Raw genomic sequence first — 16,958 nt, 5'->3', positions numbered from 1 at the left:
AGTTACAACAGGGTTGGATGTTTCAGCAGGAAAATGACCCAAAGCACAGTTCCAGATCTACCAAGGACTTCATGCTCAGACACAATATACTGTTCTAGAATGGCAATCCCAGTTTCCAGATTTAAGCGTAATCGGAAATCTATAGATTGATTTGAAAAGGGCCGTTCATGCTCGGCACCCATCAAACCTGGTTGAACTGAAGTTATTTTTGCAAGAAAGAATGGTCCAAGATACCTTCAGCAAGAATTCAGGGACGTATCCTTGACTATAAGAAACATCTACAGGCTGTTATTTCTGCAAAAGGTGGCTGTTCAAAAGATTGATGTCATTATTTTGTTGGGGTGCGAAATTTTTTTGCACCTGTCTGTCTTTGTTAATAGTTAAATTGCATTGCATCTGTTGATTGAATTAATGTTATGTCAGAACTGAAATGCTGCTTTTTTTTCTAGGATATAAATATATCCAAATGAAACTGCTGATTTGAAAGGCCAGCAGACTATAGCTTGCAATTATGAAAATTATCAGGGGTGGCCAAAATTTTGCATAATACTGTATACCCTATTTTACATCTAGGGAGGAAGAAGGTCGTCGCCAGATTAAAAAACTGCAAAAGCAGTTACTTGACATTCGCAAAGAAAAAACAGAGGAGTGTGAGGTAATCTAATGGACTTGAACACATATATGCTTTTAAAAATGAAAATAATGTGACAATAAGACATTATAATTGACCTAACGACAAACTAGCTAACTTTTTTGTTTGCTTTTTTGTTTGTTAGCTCTAAATTTTTTGCATATTTCTTAAAGAAAATACTACTTTCTTCCCAGAGGCTTGAGGAAGAGGTGGCCATCCTAAAAGACCAGGTACAGGACATGAGGGTGAGGACAAACCAACAAGGGAAATTTGTGAAGAGCTGTGCTGAACAGCTGGTCTACCAGGAATCAAAGCACAACAGTTACAAAGAGAATGAACTAGAAGATGAAGTTAAGGTATGTGATTCGCTTGTTCTGCCTTGCTTCATAATTTTGTGTCCCACAAACCACCCAGTGCTCTGCAGTACCTCATTGTCAGTGCCCTAGAGACCACCCAAAATATTTAGCAACCACTGAAACACAAAGGAACTTTGGGCAAAGTCTTCACACTATCGACATGTCAAATTGTGTGTCAGAGCAGATAAAACTTACAAGGCTTTTTACTAGGCTATGCATCAAGACATTTTGAAAAATAAAGTATATTTGCATCGTTGAAACACAAAAACAGATACAGCTTTATTACTCACCCTCATTTCATGTCAACTCCCTAAGATTTTCAATCATCTTTGAAATACAAATTAAGTTATTCTAGATTAAGGGTGCTTCCACACCTGTGGATCGATCCTTTTGTTCCGAAACCGGGATTAAAATTGTTACAATGTTGCACTTTGTTCTTGATGTGATTCATTTTCACATGGTAAAGTTTCTAAACGGACCAAAATAGTTTAAACAAGTCATGTGCAATTAAACTCTCCTCACATTGGTCAGAGTTTCATGGTTTATTTTGAAGAGTCTCGCTCAGCTGTCATGCGTCCTTATTTTAATTTATGGCAATGAGCAAAAAGACATTTTAAGCAAAAAGCTGCACATTAATTTTTAATTTAGACACCTACAGACATTGTCACCAGATATAAAACAGATGTAAGACTGTCCCATACATACCAGTGGGCTTATACATTATATGCTTTACATTATAGAGAGAAATAACAGATGACAGATTTTTCATAACGGATAAACAGCTCACCCTAATTGCTAGTTAACATGCTTTCACTTTCAAATTTTATATGAAACCGGTAGGAATGATATCCCGTCCTACTCATAATTCTCTCTTCATATAGCTAAATATGGCTATTACACAACCATAATACACTGTGATATAGCCTGGTTTAGATCTAATTGATTTCTTACTACAATCAATTTGCTCCAGAGTTCGTTTCAATCGAGCCGAGACCACCTCATTCAGGCGATCGATGTGTGATAGCTGGATTCACATACTGTATGATAAATGAACCACATTAACTGGGAAAATGCACCAGGATCTGAAACAAAAATCTAGGTGTGGAAGCATACTAAATCTTAATGGTACCAAAACATTCTTTAAACAGTCGATGTATCTTTAATTGTATAATGAGAATATTTCCAGATAAACAAATAATAACTTAATTCAAAAGATTATTTTCTTCAGTGTCAGTATAGGGCTCACTGTTATATATCTTGCTTCTCTGACATATTACCTTGCCTGTGTTTTTTGTTAGAGGAGATTACATTAGTACACAGTGCTCATAAAAATGTGCTCAATATACTGACAATCTGGAGAAGAAACTGTTGAATTAGAATATTATGTGCGCTCAAATGTATTCCTGTAGCTTGATAATGTTCCGATTGTACCTCTGATGGCATATATCTTGTGTTTGATGTAGTTTGGTTATTTTCTAGACTTTGAATAAGCCTATTTTGCTGTCAATATAGAATGAGATGTCGGAGGGAGGTATCTGGGGTTTGCAATGACATGAGTGTGAGTAATTAAGATCATAATGTTAATGTTTGGGAGAACTAACACTTTTTAAACTATGGAATTTTGAGTAGATATCGCTATATACAGTATTTTTGTTTTTGATACAGTTTATCAAGTTTCATGAATTCAGAATTTGCCTATGCAGTATTACCAGTAATCCCGGCATGCACACATATTGTAAAATGCACATATACCATAACATTGTAATTTATTAATTCCACTTTTGGTTGTGCACTCAGATGCTTCAAGAGAAAATTGAGGAGGAAAAGAATGTCCACTTTGAAACAGAGGCCTTCCTAAAACAACAACATGCAGTGAGTTAAGTATAGCTTTTATTCTTATTTATTCATCCGTTCATTTTCTTTTCGGCTTAGTTCCTTTATTAAGGTCATCCTTTATTAAGGTCATCACAGTGAAATGAACCACAACCCATCTCTAGGAAACATCCATACACTCTCATTCACACATATACACTATGGACAACTTCAGCTTACCTAATTTACCTGTACTGCATGTCTTTGGACTTGTGGGGTAAACCAGAGCACCTGGAGAAAACCCACGCGAATGCAGGAAGAACATGCAAACTCCACATAGAAATGTCAACTGACCCACCCAAGGCTCGAACCAGCGACCTTCTTACTGTGAGACGACAGCTCTACCTACTGTGCCGCATCACCCTTTTATTATTATTATTATTAGTAGTAGTAGTAGTAGTAGTAGCATTAGTAGTTGTACTCTTAATCATTATATTCTTTGTAAAATCGAAAATCCCACCAAGCAATTCAGTGTTTAAAAGAAACATATATTAGACATCCACACATAGACATCTTTGCTAAAACAAGGCTAAATTTGGGCGGTCAGTGAAAATCTAATAGTCGTCTAACAATAGTCCAAAAATTGACTAGTCGTCATATCAACAGATTAGACAGAATTGAAGTAGTCAGTCGTTTTCTAGTCAATGACTATCATTTAGCAGATGCTTTTATCCAAAGGGAATTACAAATGAGGATGAAGAAACACTTCAAATCCCATTTTATATACTTACACACATATAAATACACATCTGCATTTACAATCACACATGCAGAGAAAAGAGTGTCTTATACAGGTGGTTTGTCAAGCCCACTTACCTGTTTGATGCACACTTAAAACTGCACAATATTTCCCAAGAAACTTGGTGTGTTTATAAGACAGTGTCTGGTGCATATGGAGAGGAAAAGAGTGCGATGACATATGAAATTGTCTACAACTCTTGTAGATGATTGAATTTGAATTTACTATATGGCCGATAGAAAAGTATTTTTAACATACAGCGTGGCCCATTTATATGGATACACCTTAAAAAATGGGAATAAGTGGTTATATTAATTAATGGTGTGAAGATACAAGATGTGCAGCACCTGAAACTGGCCTGTGCAATCCAACACAATGAGGAGCATATTGAACACATTTTATAAGTGGCCAGAAACTTGTAAAAAACTTATGTTTTTCTTTTGAAATTCCGTTAGATTACATTCCCAATAAGTTTGATGTGTCAAATGACCCTCTTGAAAAAAACAAAAATTGGATCCAAGATGGCCGGCTTCAAAATGGCCACAATGGTCACCACCCATCTTGAATAGTTTGCCCCCTCACATATACTAATGTGCCACAAACAGGACGTTAATATCACCAACCATTTCCATTTTATTAAGGTGTATCCATATAAATGGCCCACCCTGTAGTATGAAAGTGAGAAGTATGAATGAAGCTTGCATGTAGTATATCCGCCGTTTGTCTTTATCACATGACCTACCCGCGTTGCAATCCCATTCATTAATTCTCTTCCGTAGCCTCATTGGGTGTAGTACAGTAGGTCATGTGGGTACTTCTCACATACTGTTTTTTGAATACTATGAATTCAGACATACTACTCAGCTCACATACTGTTTTTAAAAAGCCCCTATCATACAATAAAAAGGGTCATATTTTGGCTGGCGCATCCATAGAGGCGACATAGGCAACAGAATAGTGAGGGCGGTGTCCACGACGTGGACATTGGACACGATATGAGAATATAAAGAGCTAACCGGATACACTACAGTAATTAAGTGTAAATCATATCAATAATCATTATAATATTCTGTTGATAATTAAGGAAAATTCCAAAATGTAAATATGAAAGTGTACAAAATATATATTTATGCTGGTGACCAGTGCTTGAATTTTTAGCAGGCAGGGCAGGGTGGACCTCAGATTTGCAGAACAGATATAACACTAGGTTTACATCACAGTAGAGCTGTAGAAACCAATTGAGAAATATGCTAGTCTGAAACAGTAGCTACTACTTTGAACCACATTAGTGTGATTGCAAACATAGTACATGCCAAATTTATATATACTACCCATATTCATAGGTTATTGAATATGCTTTATTAATTGTTTTGAAGTAAGTGTGAAACATAACTCTTTGTGCTCAAAAGAACTTAAAGCAGAAGTTACAGTATTGGATCCATCGTTATGAAAAGGACATGGAGGAGAAGGAGCAAGAAATCACTGCTCTGCAGAATAAAAGAAACAGCAGCCAGACACGAATTCAAGACCTATCTAAAAAGGTTTTAATATGAAGTCTCTGTATTACGTCTTTACTTTCCTTATTAATTTCCAACAAAAATGTATTTTAAAAGTGGCAAACTGCAAATGACTTTTTTTTTTTTCAGTGCAAAGACATGGAGAATGTTGTCATTGAAGACAGGATAGAGAAGGAGCATTTACGAGCCCAGATGGAGAAAGAGCAGAGGGAAAAAAATGCAGCAACAAAGGTAAAATCTATAGATTAATTCAAAGAAAAGTACGGTTAGGTAAATAAATAATAGTTATGAGAGGATATTTTATTACTATTCGTTGAACAGCGGGTGCTGTTGTTAACGAATATATATATATATATATATATATATATATATATATATATATATATATATATATATATATATATATATATATATTAGTGCTGTCAATCGATTAAAAAAATTTACTAATTAATCGCACATTTTTTGGAAAATTGAAAACGATTAATCCCATTTAAAAGACTGAAACTTGTAATTTTGCCTATTCAAATGTAAAATTAATATGAACGCAAGACAAAAACTATTTAAATTCAAAATATAATTGTTTATTAGAGTTTGTGTTTAACTTGTAACAACAAACCCAACCCACAATAAACCATCATATAAAAATCATATATAATAAATAAACATAACCATTGTTGTTTATTTTGTGCCCAAAATAAACAACAAACCCACAATAAACCATCAAGATCCTGGCTTGACAGCCATATTTATTACAGAAATTAAAACAGGCATGTTAATGCCATTTGAATTTCAAAACAATCAATACCAATAAAGAAAAAAAAAAATATTGCCAAGTTAAATTCAAGTGGACTGCAAAAAAAATGCCAATATACAGGCGTTGCAGATATGGAAAATGGAAAGTTATAATAATAATAATAATAATAATAAAGTATTGAATACAAACAGTTGCATTCATTGTAAAGTTGTATTGCTGTAAGTTGAGAACATTAATTATAAAGTAGAAACAATTTTGCTCAGTCCTTTAAGCCTAGTTCACACTAGAGGATTTTAAGCCTGATTTGAGCCCGATTTGGAAGTTAACGAGTTCGCCGACAGATCGGGCTGTGATCGGGAAGAAATCTGCGAGTGCACGGCGCTCGCCGCTTTTTATGTGTGAACTACTGAACAACGCATCAACGAGGCTCTCACCACCTCACAGACGGAAATCCAACATTTAGCATGCTAAATATTCCAGAGCAGTCGGCCGACACAACCCCACGTGTGGTCAGATGTATTCAATTCAATTCAGCTTTATTTGTATAGCGCTTTTACAATGTAGATTGTGTCAAAGCAGCTTCACATAAATGGTCATAGTAACTGGAACAGTGTGGTTCAGGTTTTAGTGTTTAAGTTCAGTTCAGTTCAGTTTAGCTCAGTTCAGTGTGATTTAATCATTACTGAGAGTTCAAACACTGAAGAGCAAATTCATCGATGCGTAGTTCTACCAATCCTGAACCATGCGAGGCAGTGGCGACAGCGGAGAGGGAAAAAAACTTCACCTGATGGGAGTGAAGAAAAAAAACCTTGAGGGAACCAGACTCAGTTGGGCACGACCATTTTAATTTCTCCGCTGGCCAAAAGTCTTGTGCAGAGCTTCATTCGCCGTGGTTTAGGCTGGAAGATGGCCTCAGCGAAGACTCGTCTGTCCCTGGAGCGTCGCTGGAATCAGACTCATGTTCTCCACTCCCCACGACCATCAGCGCAGCAGCAGCTCAGGATATGGCCTGGTCCCGGATATGGAATCCTTGGGATCATCACGTCGCCGGTCTTGGATCCAATCAGTGACTCCGCATAATCTGAGGACCTCGGGATGAGTATCCCCAGGTGGAAATAGAGAATAAAGAGAATAATTAGCGTAGCTGCTGTTCATAGTGTATATAAGCAAGATGCAGAAGCCTGTGTGGAACCCGCTAGGTGATGCATTGAGTGTATGCTTTACTAAACAGATAGGTCTTTAATCTAGTTTTGAACTGGGAGAGTGTGTCTGAGCCTCGGACGTTATCAGGAAGGCTATTCCAGAGTGTAGGAGCCATGAAAGAGAAGGCTCGACCTCCTTTACTTGATTTTGCTATTCTAGGTACTACCAGAAGCCCTGAATTTTGAGATCTTAAAGAGCGAGTTGGTTTGTAGCGAGACAGAAGGTTGGTTAGATAAACAGGAGCTAGATTATTTAGAGCTTTATAGGTGAGAAGTAATATTTTAAATTCAATACGAAACTTAACAGGCAGCCAGTGTAAGGAGGATAAAATTGGGGTTATATGATCATATTTTCTACACCTGGTAAGAACTCTGGCTGCTGCATTTTGTACTAATTGAAGTTTGTTAATAAAGGATGCTGGGCAGCCAGCAAATAGAGCATAACAGTAATCCAGTCTCGAAGTCATAAAAGCATGGACTAGCTTTTCTGCATCTGAGATGGATAGCATATTTCGTAATTTAGCGATATTTCTCAGATGAAAGAAGGCAGTTTTTGTGACATGGGATATATGGTTTTCAAAAGTTAGATTGCTGTCTAATATGACACCCAGATCTTTTATAGTAGAGCTAAAGCTAACTTTGTATCCCTCTAATTGTAGATTGAGTTGCGAGATCTGCTGTGTGCAAGATTTAGGCCCAATAAGTAATAATTCTGTTTTGTCGGAGTTTAAGAGAAGAAAATTGTTGGTCATCCAGTCTTTGATGTCTTTGATACACTCAGTTAGTTTAGAAAGTTCAGACGTCTCGTCAGGTTTAGTTGAAATATATAATTGAGTATCATCTGCATAGCAGTGAAAGCTAATTCCATGTCTTCTAATAATGTCTCCCAGAGGTAGCATGTAAATTGTAAACAGTAAAGGGCCTAAAACTGATCCTTGAGGCACCCCATACTTTACTGGGCTGACTTGTGGAGGCTGTCCATTAATATTCACAAACTGGTAGCGGTCAGTTAAATATGACTTAAACCATTGTAGAGCCTGTCCCTGGACACCTGTAGACTTTAAGCGATTTATGAGGATATTGTGGTCAATGGTATCAAATGCCGCACTAAGATCGAGTAAAACTAATAGCGAGACGCACCCTTGGTCAGCAGCTAAGAGTAAATCATTGGTTATTTTCACTAAGGCGGTTTCTGTACTGTGGTGAGCCCTGAAACCTGACTGAAACACTTCAAAAATATTGTTCGTCTGCAGAAAAGAGCATAATTGAGTGGAAACAACTTTTTCTAGTATTTTAGACATAAATGGAAGATTTGAGATAGGTCTATAGTTAGCTAAGTTGTTGGTGTCTAGTTGCGGTTTCTTAATAATAGGCTTAATAACAGCTAGCTTGTAAGAGTTTGGAACATGGCCTATAGATAAAGAAGAGTTGATAATGTTAAGAGGAGGTTCTCGTTCTCCTATAGCAGGTAGCAGCTCTTTCAGTAATTTTGTTGGAATTGAGTCCAGCATACACGTAGCTGGTTTAGAGCTATTTATAATTTTTACTAACTCTTCGTGTTCTATGATTTTGAAGCAGTGTAGGTTATTATTATGATTCAATTAAATATTTACAGGATTTGGAGTATAAGCCGGTGCAGAAAGTTTGGCATCTCCTACTTTCTGTCTAAAGCCTTCTATTTTATCACTGAAAAAATTCATGAAGTCATCACTACTAATTTGCGGTGGAACAGTTTGTTCCAAGGATGACCGATTATTTGCTAATTTAGAGATGGTGTTAAATAAAAATCTAGGATTGTTATGATTATTTTCTATCAGTTTGCGCAGGTGCTCGGTCCTGGCAGATGTTAGAGCCCTCCTATAGCTGGACATACTGTCTTTGTACGCAATTCTAAAGACCTCTAAATTAGTTTTTTTCCATTTACGTTCCAGGGCGCGGGTTGCTGTTTTGAGCGCACGAGTATGACTATTATACCATGGTATAGTTATATTCTCTCTAGCCTTTTTTAATTTGATGGGTGCCACAGTATTTAGTGTGCTAGTAAAGATGGCATCCATACTGCTGGTTACTACATCAAGATCATTTGAGTTTGCGGGTGCATTACGAAATAGAGAGAGATCAGGTAAGTTATTTATAAATTCATCTTTAGTTGACGGAACAATAGTTCTACTAGGGCGGAGTATTGGAGCGGGTATGCTGACTTCAGGTAAACACAGCTTATATGTATTATACCACAAAGTGATGATATTACAGATCACTACCTCTAGTGATCTGTAATATCATCACTTTGTGGTATAATGTCTACGTCAATAACATCGATTCCATAAGACAGAATTAGATCTAATGTATGCTTTAAGCGATGGGTTGGACCCACAACGTTTTGCTTTATCCCAAGTGAGTGTATTAAATCCATAAACGCGAGCCCTAATGTATCATTAGCGTCATTTATGTGGATGTTAAAGTCACCTACAATTAGCATTTTATCAGTTTTGACTAGTAAGTCAGAAATAAAATCAGAAAATTCTTTTAGAAATTTGACATAGGGTCCTGGGGGTCTATATATGGTGATTAAAGCAAGAGATAACATAGGTTTTTGCATAGTATCTGGAAGCTGAACATTAAGCGATAATATTTCAAAGGAGCTAAACATAAGTCCGTTTCTCTGTTTAATATTAAGGAAATCACTAAAGATTGATGCAACTCCACCACCACGACCAGTTTGACGAGCCTCATGTTTATATAAGAATCCTGGAGGAGTTGCTTCATTTAAGCTAATATAGTCATTTTGTTTCAGCCAGGTTTCAGTGAGACAGAGTGCATTAAGATTGTTTTCTGTTATTATTTCATTAATGATAAGTGCTTTAGGTGCAAGTGACCTGATGTTTAGGAGACCAAGTTTTACGAAATTTGTATTTTCACTTTCAACTGGTTTTTCTGGTTTGATTCTTACTAGATTTTTTCTGGAGCACACAGTACGTTTATTTCTTAATCTAATAATACGAGGAACAGACACAGTCTCTATAGGATTCGCCAGATATGCGTTACTGATGTTTAAGTGGGGTGAACAAGAGTCTAGGTGGCTATAATGTGAATTTTGTGAATTTTTACCTGCTAATCAGATGGTGCGAAGTAATCAGGAGATGTTGTCCGACAGGAGTTCAGCTCCGGCTCGACTGGGGTGCAGGCCGTCAGGACGGAAGAGCCTAGGACGCTCCCAGAAAAGATTCCAGTTATTAGCATAGAGCAATTTCTGTTCTTTACACCATGTTATTAGCCATTCATTCAGAGCTAAAAGCCTACTGAACCTTTCATTTCCTCGGCGGTAGGTAGGAAGCGGCCCAGAAACGATGATCTGCGTGGCGGGCGAGGTGCGTCGAACCGTCTCGATCAGGCTCCTGAAGTCCTTCTTCAGGATCTCCGACTGCCGGAGCCCGGTGTCGTTTGTCCCCACGTGGAGGACAACGGCACCAGGGCTCTCGGCAGCGCCCAGGATGGTTGGAATCTGTGTAGAAATATTTCTCACACGGGCACCAGGAAAGCAGAAAGTACGTACTTTATTACCTTTTGAGGAGGCGGCACGGACGTGACGAACGATCGAGTCACCGATGATGGCCACATCAGGACCCGACTCGCGGAGAGGGGAGAAGCGGTTCTCCGTAGAGATCTCGAACACGGGAGGAGACGTTCTTCCCCGAGATCTGGGAAGCACCTTGCGCGGCTTCATATAGAGTTCATATAGAGTAACTGCAACATGTTAAAAAAATCAAGAATGTATTTTTTATAATAAGGACTGGTAAATAGATATACCGACTTATTTATGCTGATATTTTTAATCCAGTGGTTTAAAATTGTGGGTCATGGAAAATAATCAAATCCCTTTTGTATCACATCTGAATTTCTTGTCATTCCAACTGAAGTCTATCAAATGTGGGTTGAGATAACTCAGATTTTTCCATTCAGAATTTTATTGAGTATTATTTTGGCAATAATACATTTTCATGTGTCTTTTTACAGATCCAGGCCTGGTGGCGGGGGACTCTTGTTCGCAAAGGACCACGTTCCAAGAAAGCAGATAAATCCAAGAAAAAAGATGGGAAAAAGGGCAAAAAGAAGAGGAAGTAATGACTGTCACAACAAACATTTTAGTGGCAGTAAATACATAAATAAATAAATAAATAAATAAATAAATATTTATGCACATAAATTAAAAAATAATAATAATAATTATCATTTGGAATATAATTGTATGATTAGAAAAAATATCAAATAAATGAAAATAAACACGCATGTATTTGTGTTTGGAGGTTCATTCTCATGTTTGTAAATATGCAGATTATATTTCTGCTCTAGATTGAGAATAGACTTGAATAGTTTGATCCAACTTTTCGGAGTTTATATTATCTCCCAGAACTGTCTTGAGTGCTGTGCTTCCAGAGAGAGATTCAAAAGCAACTTCTTCTGAGGTGCAAGTTAGAAAAACACACAGTGGCAAATTCCATTCCTTTTTATATTTGATGTCAATTTAACAGGAAGTTATTGAAGTTTTTTCCTAACAAAATTAAAATGAAAGTTCAAATGCTTAAAAGATTAAATGATAAATCAAATCCTCAAACCGACTCTGCAAATGATGAATCAAATCCTCAAACTGACTCCGCAAATGATGAATCAAATCCTCAAACCGACTCTGCAAATGGTGAATCAAATCCTCAAACCGACTCCACAAATGATGAATCAAATACTCAAACCGACTCTGCAAATGGTGAGTCAAATCCTCAAACCGACTCCACAAATGATGAATCAAATACTCAAACCGACTCTGCAAATGGTGAATCAAATCCTCAAACCGACTCCGCAAATGATGAATCAAATCCTCAAACCGACTCTGCAAATGGTGAATCAAATCCTCAAACCGACTCCGCAAATGATGAATCAAATCCTCAAACCAACTTTGCAAATGATGAATCAAATTCTCAAACTGACTCTGCAAATGACACACAGATGTTCCTAGAAAAACAGACATGCACTAAACGGGAACTCCTATCTATTCTCGGCCATCTCAATTTTTCCATGCGCATAATTCCTCAAGGCCACTCATTCATTACTCACCTTCTCCAACTCTCCACCACAGTCCATGATTTAGAGGAAATAATCCTTCTCTCTAAACCCAGTCGCGAAGAAATAAGCTTATGGATCTCCTTCCTTAAGCAATGGAACGGCTGTTCCTTCTTCTACAGCGACTTAGTAGCATCCCCCATTGACATTAATTTATTCACAGATGCTGTCCCGTCAGTTGGATTCGGAGGCTACTATAATGTGCATTGGTTCGCCGCCTCATGGCCAACCCAATTGACTTCCATTCCAAAAAACCAAAGCTTTTCGGCCCTCTTTGAACTCTACCCAATAGTCGCAGCAGCCATCCTTTGGGGAGATGAATGGTCCACATCAAGCATTCTAGTTCATTGTGATAACCAAGCTACTGTACAATGCATCAATAAAGGGCGTTCTTACTCCCCTTCAATTATGCCATTGCTAAGACGCCTCACTTGGATATCTGCTCAAAAACAATTTATCATGACTGCTGAATATGTGCCTGGTTGCAAAAACCAAATTGCTGACTCTTTCTCATTTTTCCTTCCAGAAATTCTGGCTATTGGCCCCGGAGGCGGACCCTCACCCAACGCCTGTCCCTCCTTATTCAGAAATAATATTGCAATAAACCATCCCCTTTACAATCTACACCAAACCTCCATATCTCTCATCCTACAAGCTGTAGCCCCCAGAACCCTCCATTCATACCTCACAGCATGGAACTCATTCAAACACTTTCACACCCTCCATCACCTACATTTCCCCGATTTTTTCCTCCTCTCCATCACCTCCTTCATAGCACACCTGCACACAGCAAAACACATTCAAGCAAGTTCAATCAAAAGCTATATCAGTGGGATGCAATTTTTTCACAAATTAATTCACAGATCTTCCTCCGACACCATTAACAATTCGCAAACCTCCTTCCTTATTAAAGGTATTCAAAAAGCCCACCCCACCACCACCGATTACAGACAACCCATCACACTCAAAATCCTCTGCTCATGCATTCATACCCTACGCAAAGGTTACATTTCCTCCCACACAGCCCGCACCCTAGATGCCATGTTCACCCTAGCCTTCTTCGGCTTCCTCAGATGCTCCGAATTAACAGTTGCATCCAAATTCAACCCATCACTCCACCCCACTATGTCAGATCTAACTTTGCAAGATAAGGAAACCATTTATTTCCTTATCAAACAAAGCAAAACAGATCAATTCCACAAAGGACACTTTATTTACATTTTCAACATACCCTCCCCCACCCACCTCTTCCAAACCCTCCTAGGATTTCTAGATCTAAGGAAATCCCAAGAGGCTAACCCTCTACCCCCACTCTTTACTGATGAAGCTAACCGTCCAGTAACTTGCTTCTGGTTCCAAAAACACCTTAAAGAAGTTCTCCGCCTCTCAGGTCTCTCTCAAGAGTCACCCTTAGTATTCCTCAACCCCCCCCTTCCCTAGTCACTCCTCCCCTAAGCAATCACTTCCTCTCCCCTTCCTGCTAACCATCCCCACCTACATCCCCCACCCCACGACTTCGATTCCAGCAGGAGTCAACCAAACCCCTTTTGCGTGAATTTATATGTTTATTTATAATGTTGTACATGTTCCTTCTTCCCTCCCCTTTGTTTATATCTGATATTTGCTCAATCTACATTAAAACCCAACACCCCACTCCAAACCTTATTTCCTTTCCGCCCAAACCTAACCAAGCTCTGACCCCCGCAGGGGTCCCTTTCGTGCTTTAACTCCTCTGGAGCCCCCCCCCCCTCCCTTTTTTTTATCAGCCCACATGTCACAACTCTCTCTCCACCCCCACCCTACCCGTCTCCCGCAGGAGACAAAGCCAGCCCTCTGGTTCCACTCCCCGCCAAACACGGCTCATGCCCCTCACTTAGGATATTGCTGGACGACCAACCTCTCAGCTTTTCTTTTAGCACCCAATTCTATTAAACCCCTCCCTAGCCCTCTCTGCCAAGCCTCATGCAGAAGCCTCCCCTTTACCATCTCGCCATATTATGTCCAGTTCCCTCATATAGCTCTGATCTCCTTACTCTTCATAGCCTCCATACACAAGCCTCCCGCAAGAACCTCTCTTACCTTTCCATGTTATATCCAGCAGCCTGATATAGCTCCATTCTCCTTGCTTTTTGGGGAGTTTTTCTTTAAATATGCGGCTGCTGTCCCGAGCAATTAATTACTGCATTTTAGGGAGTTTTGAGATCCACCAAGCTCAGGCTCTCGTCTAGCTCTGCGAACGGGGGAAAAACCCCGGGCTCTAGGATCCCTTGAGCTCAGGGCTCTCTCCTGGGACAGCATGCCAAACAAGCTTTGATGAATCATTAGTTAAGTGTGAACTCTTGAAGTGAAGTTTGTTTATAAACTAATTTCAGATTATCACATGCTTGTGATTTATCACGGCTGGTCTCGTATTAGCTAATCATTATCTTCCAATCATATGTGCCCTAAGCTACTATAAAGAACCACAGTTTTCAGTCCACTTTATCTTCGTTTGGAAGAACCCCCCTTCCTCCCCAATTCTCCTCCTTTACCATTGATAGGGCGGCACAGCGGCCCAATGGTTAGCACTGTGAGCCCCACAGCAAGAACACTACTGGCCCTGGTTCTGCCTAGCTGGTAGGCGTTTCTGTGAGGAGTTTGTATATTCTCCCCGTGTCCGCGTGGGTTTTCCCCGGGTCCTCCGGTTTCCTCCCACCATCTAAAGATATACACCATGCATAACAATCAAGCACTTGCTTAGCCCCCTTCTGACGTGTTCCCTTAGCTACCGCAGCCGGGGAGTTCTGAGATCCTCTAGCTCTGCGAACGGGGGGAAGCCCCGGGCTCGTGGATCCCTTGAGCACGGGGCTCTCTCCTGGGACAGCATGCCAAACAAGCTTTGATGAATCATTAGCTAAGTGTGAACTCTTGAATGGTGAATTAAATCCTCAAACTGACTCCGAAAATGGTGCATCAAAACGTTAAACCAAAATTGCAAATGATAAATCAAATGCAAATGAGGTGTCAATCAACTACTAGCCTAGGCCGAGCTTTAAGGCGGAAGAGTTTGTGGACAACTACCGGTAGCACTATGACTTTTTCAAGGCGTTCAGATTTGCGTGCCCTATTCCAAGACATATCTATATAAGAAAGAAGTTTTTACGAGAAAAACCCTACTGCTTCTGTCCACATTCTGAAGTGTTCAACAAATGGATACATCAAGTAGGGTAAAGCTGCAGGCCCGGAGACCCAACTGCACACTCAGACCTGCATAAGTAGTTATAGTAATCTGCATAGACTTTACAATATGAGCTCTGTCTCGTATGTGTGTATTTTTTTCCCAGTTGGATATTACAAATCAAAAAAGGAGGTCTCTGACAACAGTATACTGTGCACCAATTGCTGCAGATATTTCCAGTTTTTGGCTCAAGAAATTAAAATCTTCTTAAAAAGAATGTAAGCATTCATTTTATATGATGTTATTTTCTACTTAATAATAAATAATTATTAATCTATGTATTATTCATTTTCACAATTTTTCCTGCGTTGTTTGCAGCTTGATTACTTGTAGGACTTCATGAAAAAAGTACGCAAAAATAAAATTTGTTGTGAGAAAATTACTCAGAGTACTATAAATTATTGTATGTGAGGAAAGACATAATATTAATTTCCTTAATACTAAACAGTGTGATAAATGCTTAATAAAAATAATAATAACAATAAATGACTGAAAATATTTAAGTAACTGAACAATATTCACAAATTCATTTATTTTCTTTTTCGCTTGATCCCTTAATTAATCTGTTGTCGCCACAGCGGAATGAACCATCAATTTACACGACATATGTTTTACATGGCGGATGCCCTTCCAGCTGCAACCCATCCCTAGGAAACATCCATACACACTCATACACTATGGACAATTTAGCCTACCCAAAAACACCTACTCCGGTCTGCCCTCCCCATCCACCCCCCGGTTAATTTAGTTAAGCGCATTCTGGATGCGAGACGGAGGGGACGAGGATTCTAGTACTTGGTAGACTGGGAAGGTTACGGTCCAGAGGAAAGGAGTTGGGTTCCTGCAAGGGATATATTGAATCATTTTCTTATCAATGATAACAATTGCCAGGTAAGGTCTTCTAGAAGCGCGCAAACTGAAGTGCGGGGATGAAGATGGTTGCGCATTGGATTCGGTGTGCATGGGGAAATACGGGAGACTCCCGGGAAAAACAGGAGTGTTGGCAGGCATGGCCTACTATCAGGGTTCAATGTGGATTAAAACAGGCTAGCATCTTTACTGCTGTTTACAGAGGGGGGACTAACAGTTGCATTTCAGTAAATCCATAGCTGATGTTTTATAGAAAAATGTAGTAATTTGGTCTTCAATCAATTAAAACTGCTGCTGTAATTTTCTCTGTTCTTACGGTTCAAATATACACTAGTGCATTGAAGCATCTAGCTTCTTCCCTCCTTGCTCCCTGTAGTTAAAGGATAAATACAGTATTTGTCCCCCCCCTAGCCTTCTCCCCATCCCCCCCCCCCCCATTCCCTGTAGTTAAAGGATAAATACAGTATTCCCTGTAGTTGAAGGATAAATACAGTATTCCCTGTAGTTAAAGGATAAATACAGTATTCCATGTAGTTAAAGGATAAATACAGTATTCCCTGTAGTTAAAGGAGAAATACAGTATTCCCTGTAGTTAAAGGAGAAATACAGTATTTGTTCCCCCCTTGTTCCCTGTAGTTAAAAGCAAATACAGCATTTGCAGGTTGTAAATTAAAGTGACGCATTGTTC

General features: G+C 39.0%; 2 protein-coding genes across 6 annotated transcripts in view; one reads left to right on the top strand and one right to left on the bottom strand.

Annotated features, from left to right (window-relative positions):
• Positions 1-12,808, top strand: part of drc9 (dynein regulatory complex subunit 9) — a 54,922-nt gene extending 42,114 nt beyond the window's left edge. For 2 of the 5 annotated variants that reach the window (XM_087291408.1, XM_087291407.1), the window contains exons 4-10: positions 574-655; positions 826-987; positions 2,785-2,859; positions 5,008-5,139; positions 5,245-5,346; positions 11,086-11,189; positions 12,710-12,808. In XM_087291408.1, the coding sequence (XP_087147534.1) occupies positions 574-655; positions 826-987; positions 2,785-2,859; positions 5,008-5,139; positions 5,245-5,346; positions 11,086-11,189; positions 12,710-12,776 (724 nt within the window). In that variant the 3' untranslated portion in view covers positions 12,777-12,808. Of the gene's footprint in view, positions 1-573; positions 656-825; positions 988-2,784; positions 2,860-5,007; positions 5,140-5,244; positions 5,347-11,085; positions 11,359-12,709 lie in introns of those variants that run through there. The other 3 variants (XM_087291410.1, XM_087291409.1, NM_001346240.1) reach the window with 2 other exon arrangements.
• On the bottom strand, positions 10,089-10,858 carry LOC147832846 (uncharacterized). Its single transcript, XM_087293243.1, has 2 exons — positions 10,377-10,858; positions 10,089-10,274 (listed from the first exon to the last, which is right to left on the bottom strand). The coding sequence occupies exons 1-2, from the start codon at positions 10,793-10,795 to the stop codon at positions 10,205-10,207; spliced, it is 489 nt and encodes a 162-aa protein (XP_087149369.1). The 5' UTR covers positions 10,796-10,858; the 3' UTR covers positions 10,089-10,204.
• Positions 12,809-16,958: the final 4,150 nt, after the last annotated feature.

This window comes from Danio rerio, chromosome 18 (assembly GCF_052040795.2).
Source record: "Danio rerio strain M-AB ecotype USA chromosome 18, GRCz13ab, whole genome shotgun sequence".
NCBI classification, from domain to species: Eukaryota; Metazoa; Chordata; class Actinopteri; order Cypriniformes; family Danionidae; genus Danio; species Danio rerio.
Note: the sequence above shows the minus strand (reverse complement) of the source record. Positions and strands in the feature narration are given on the sequence as shown.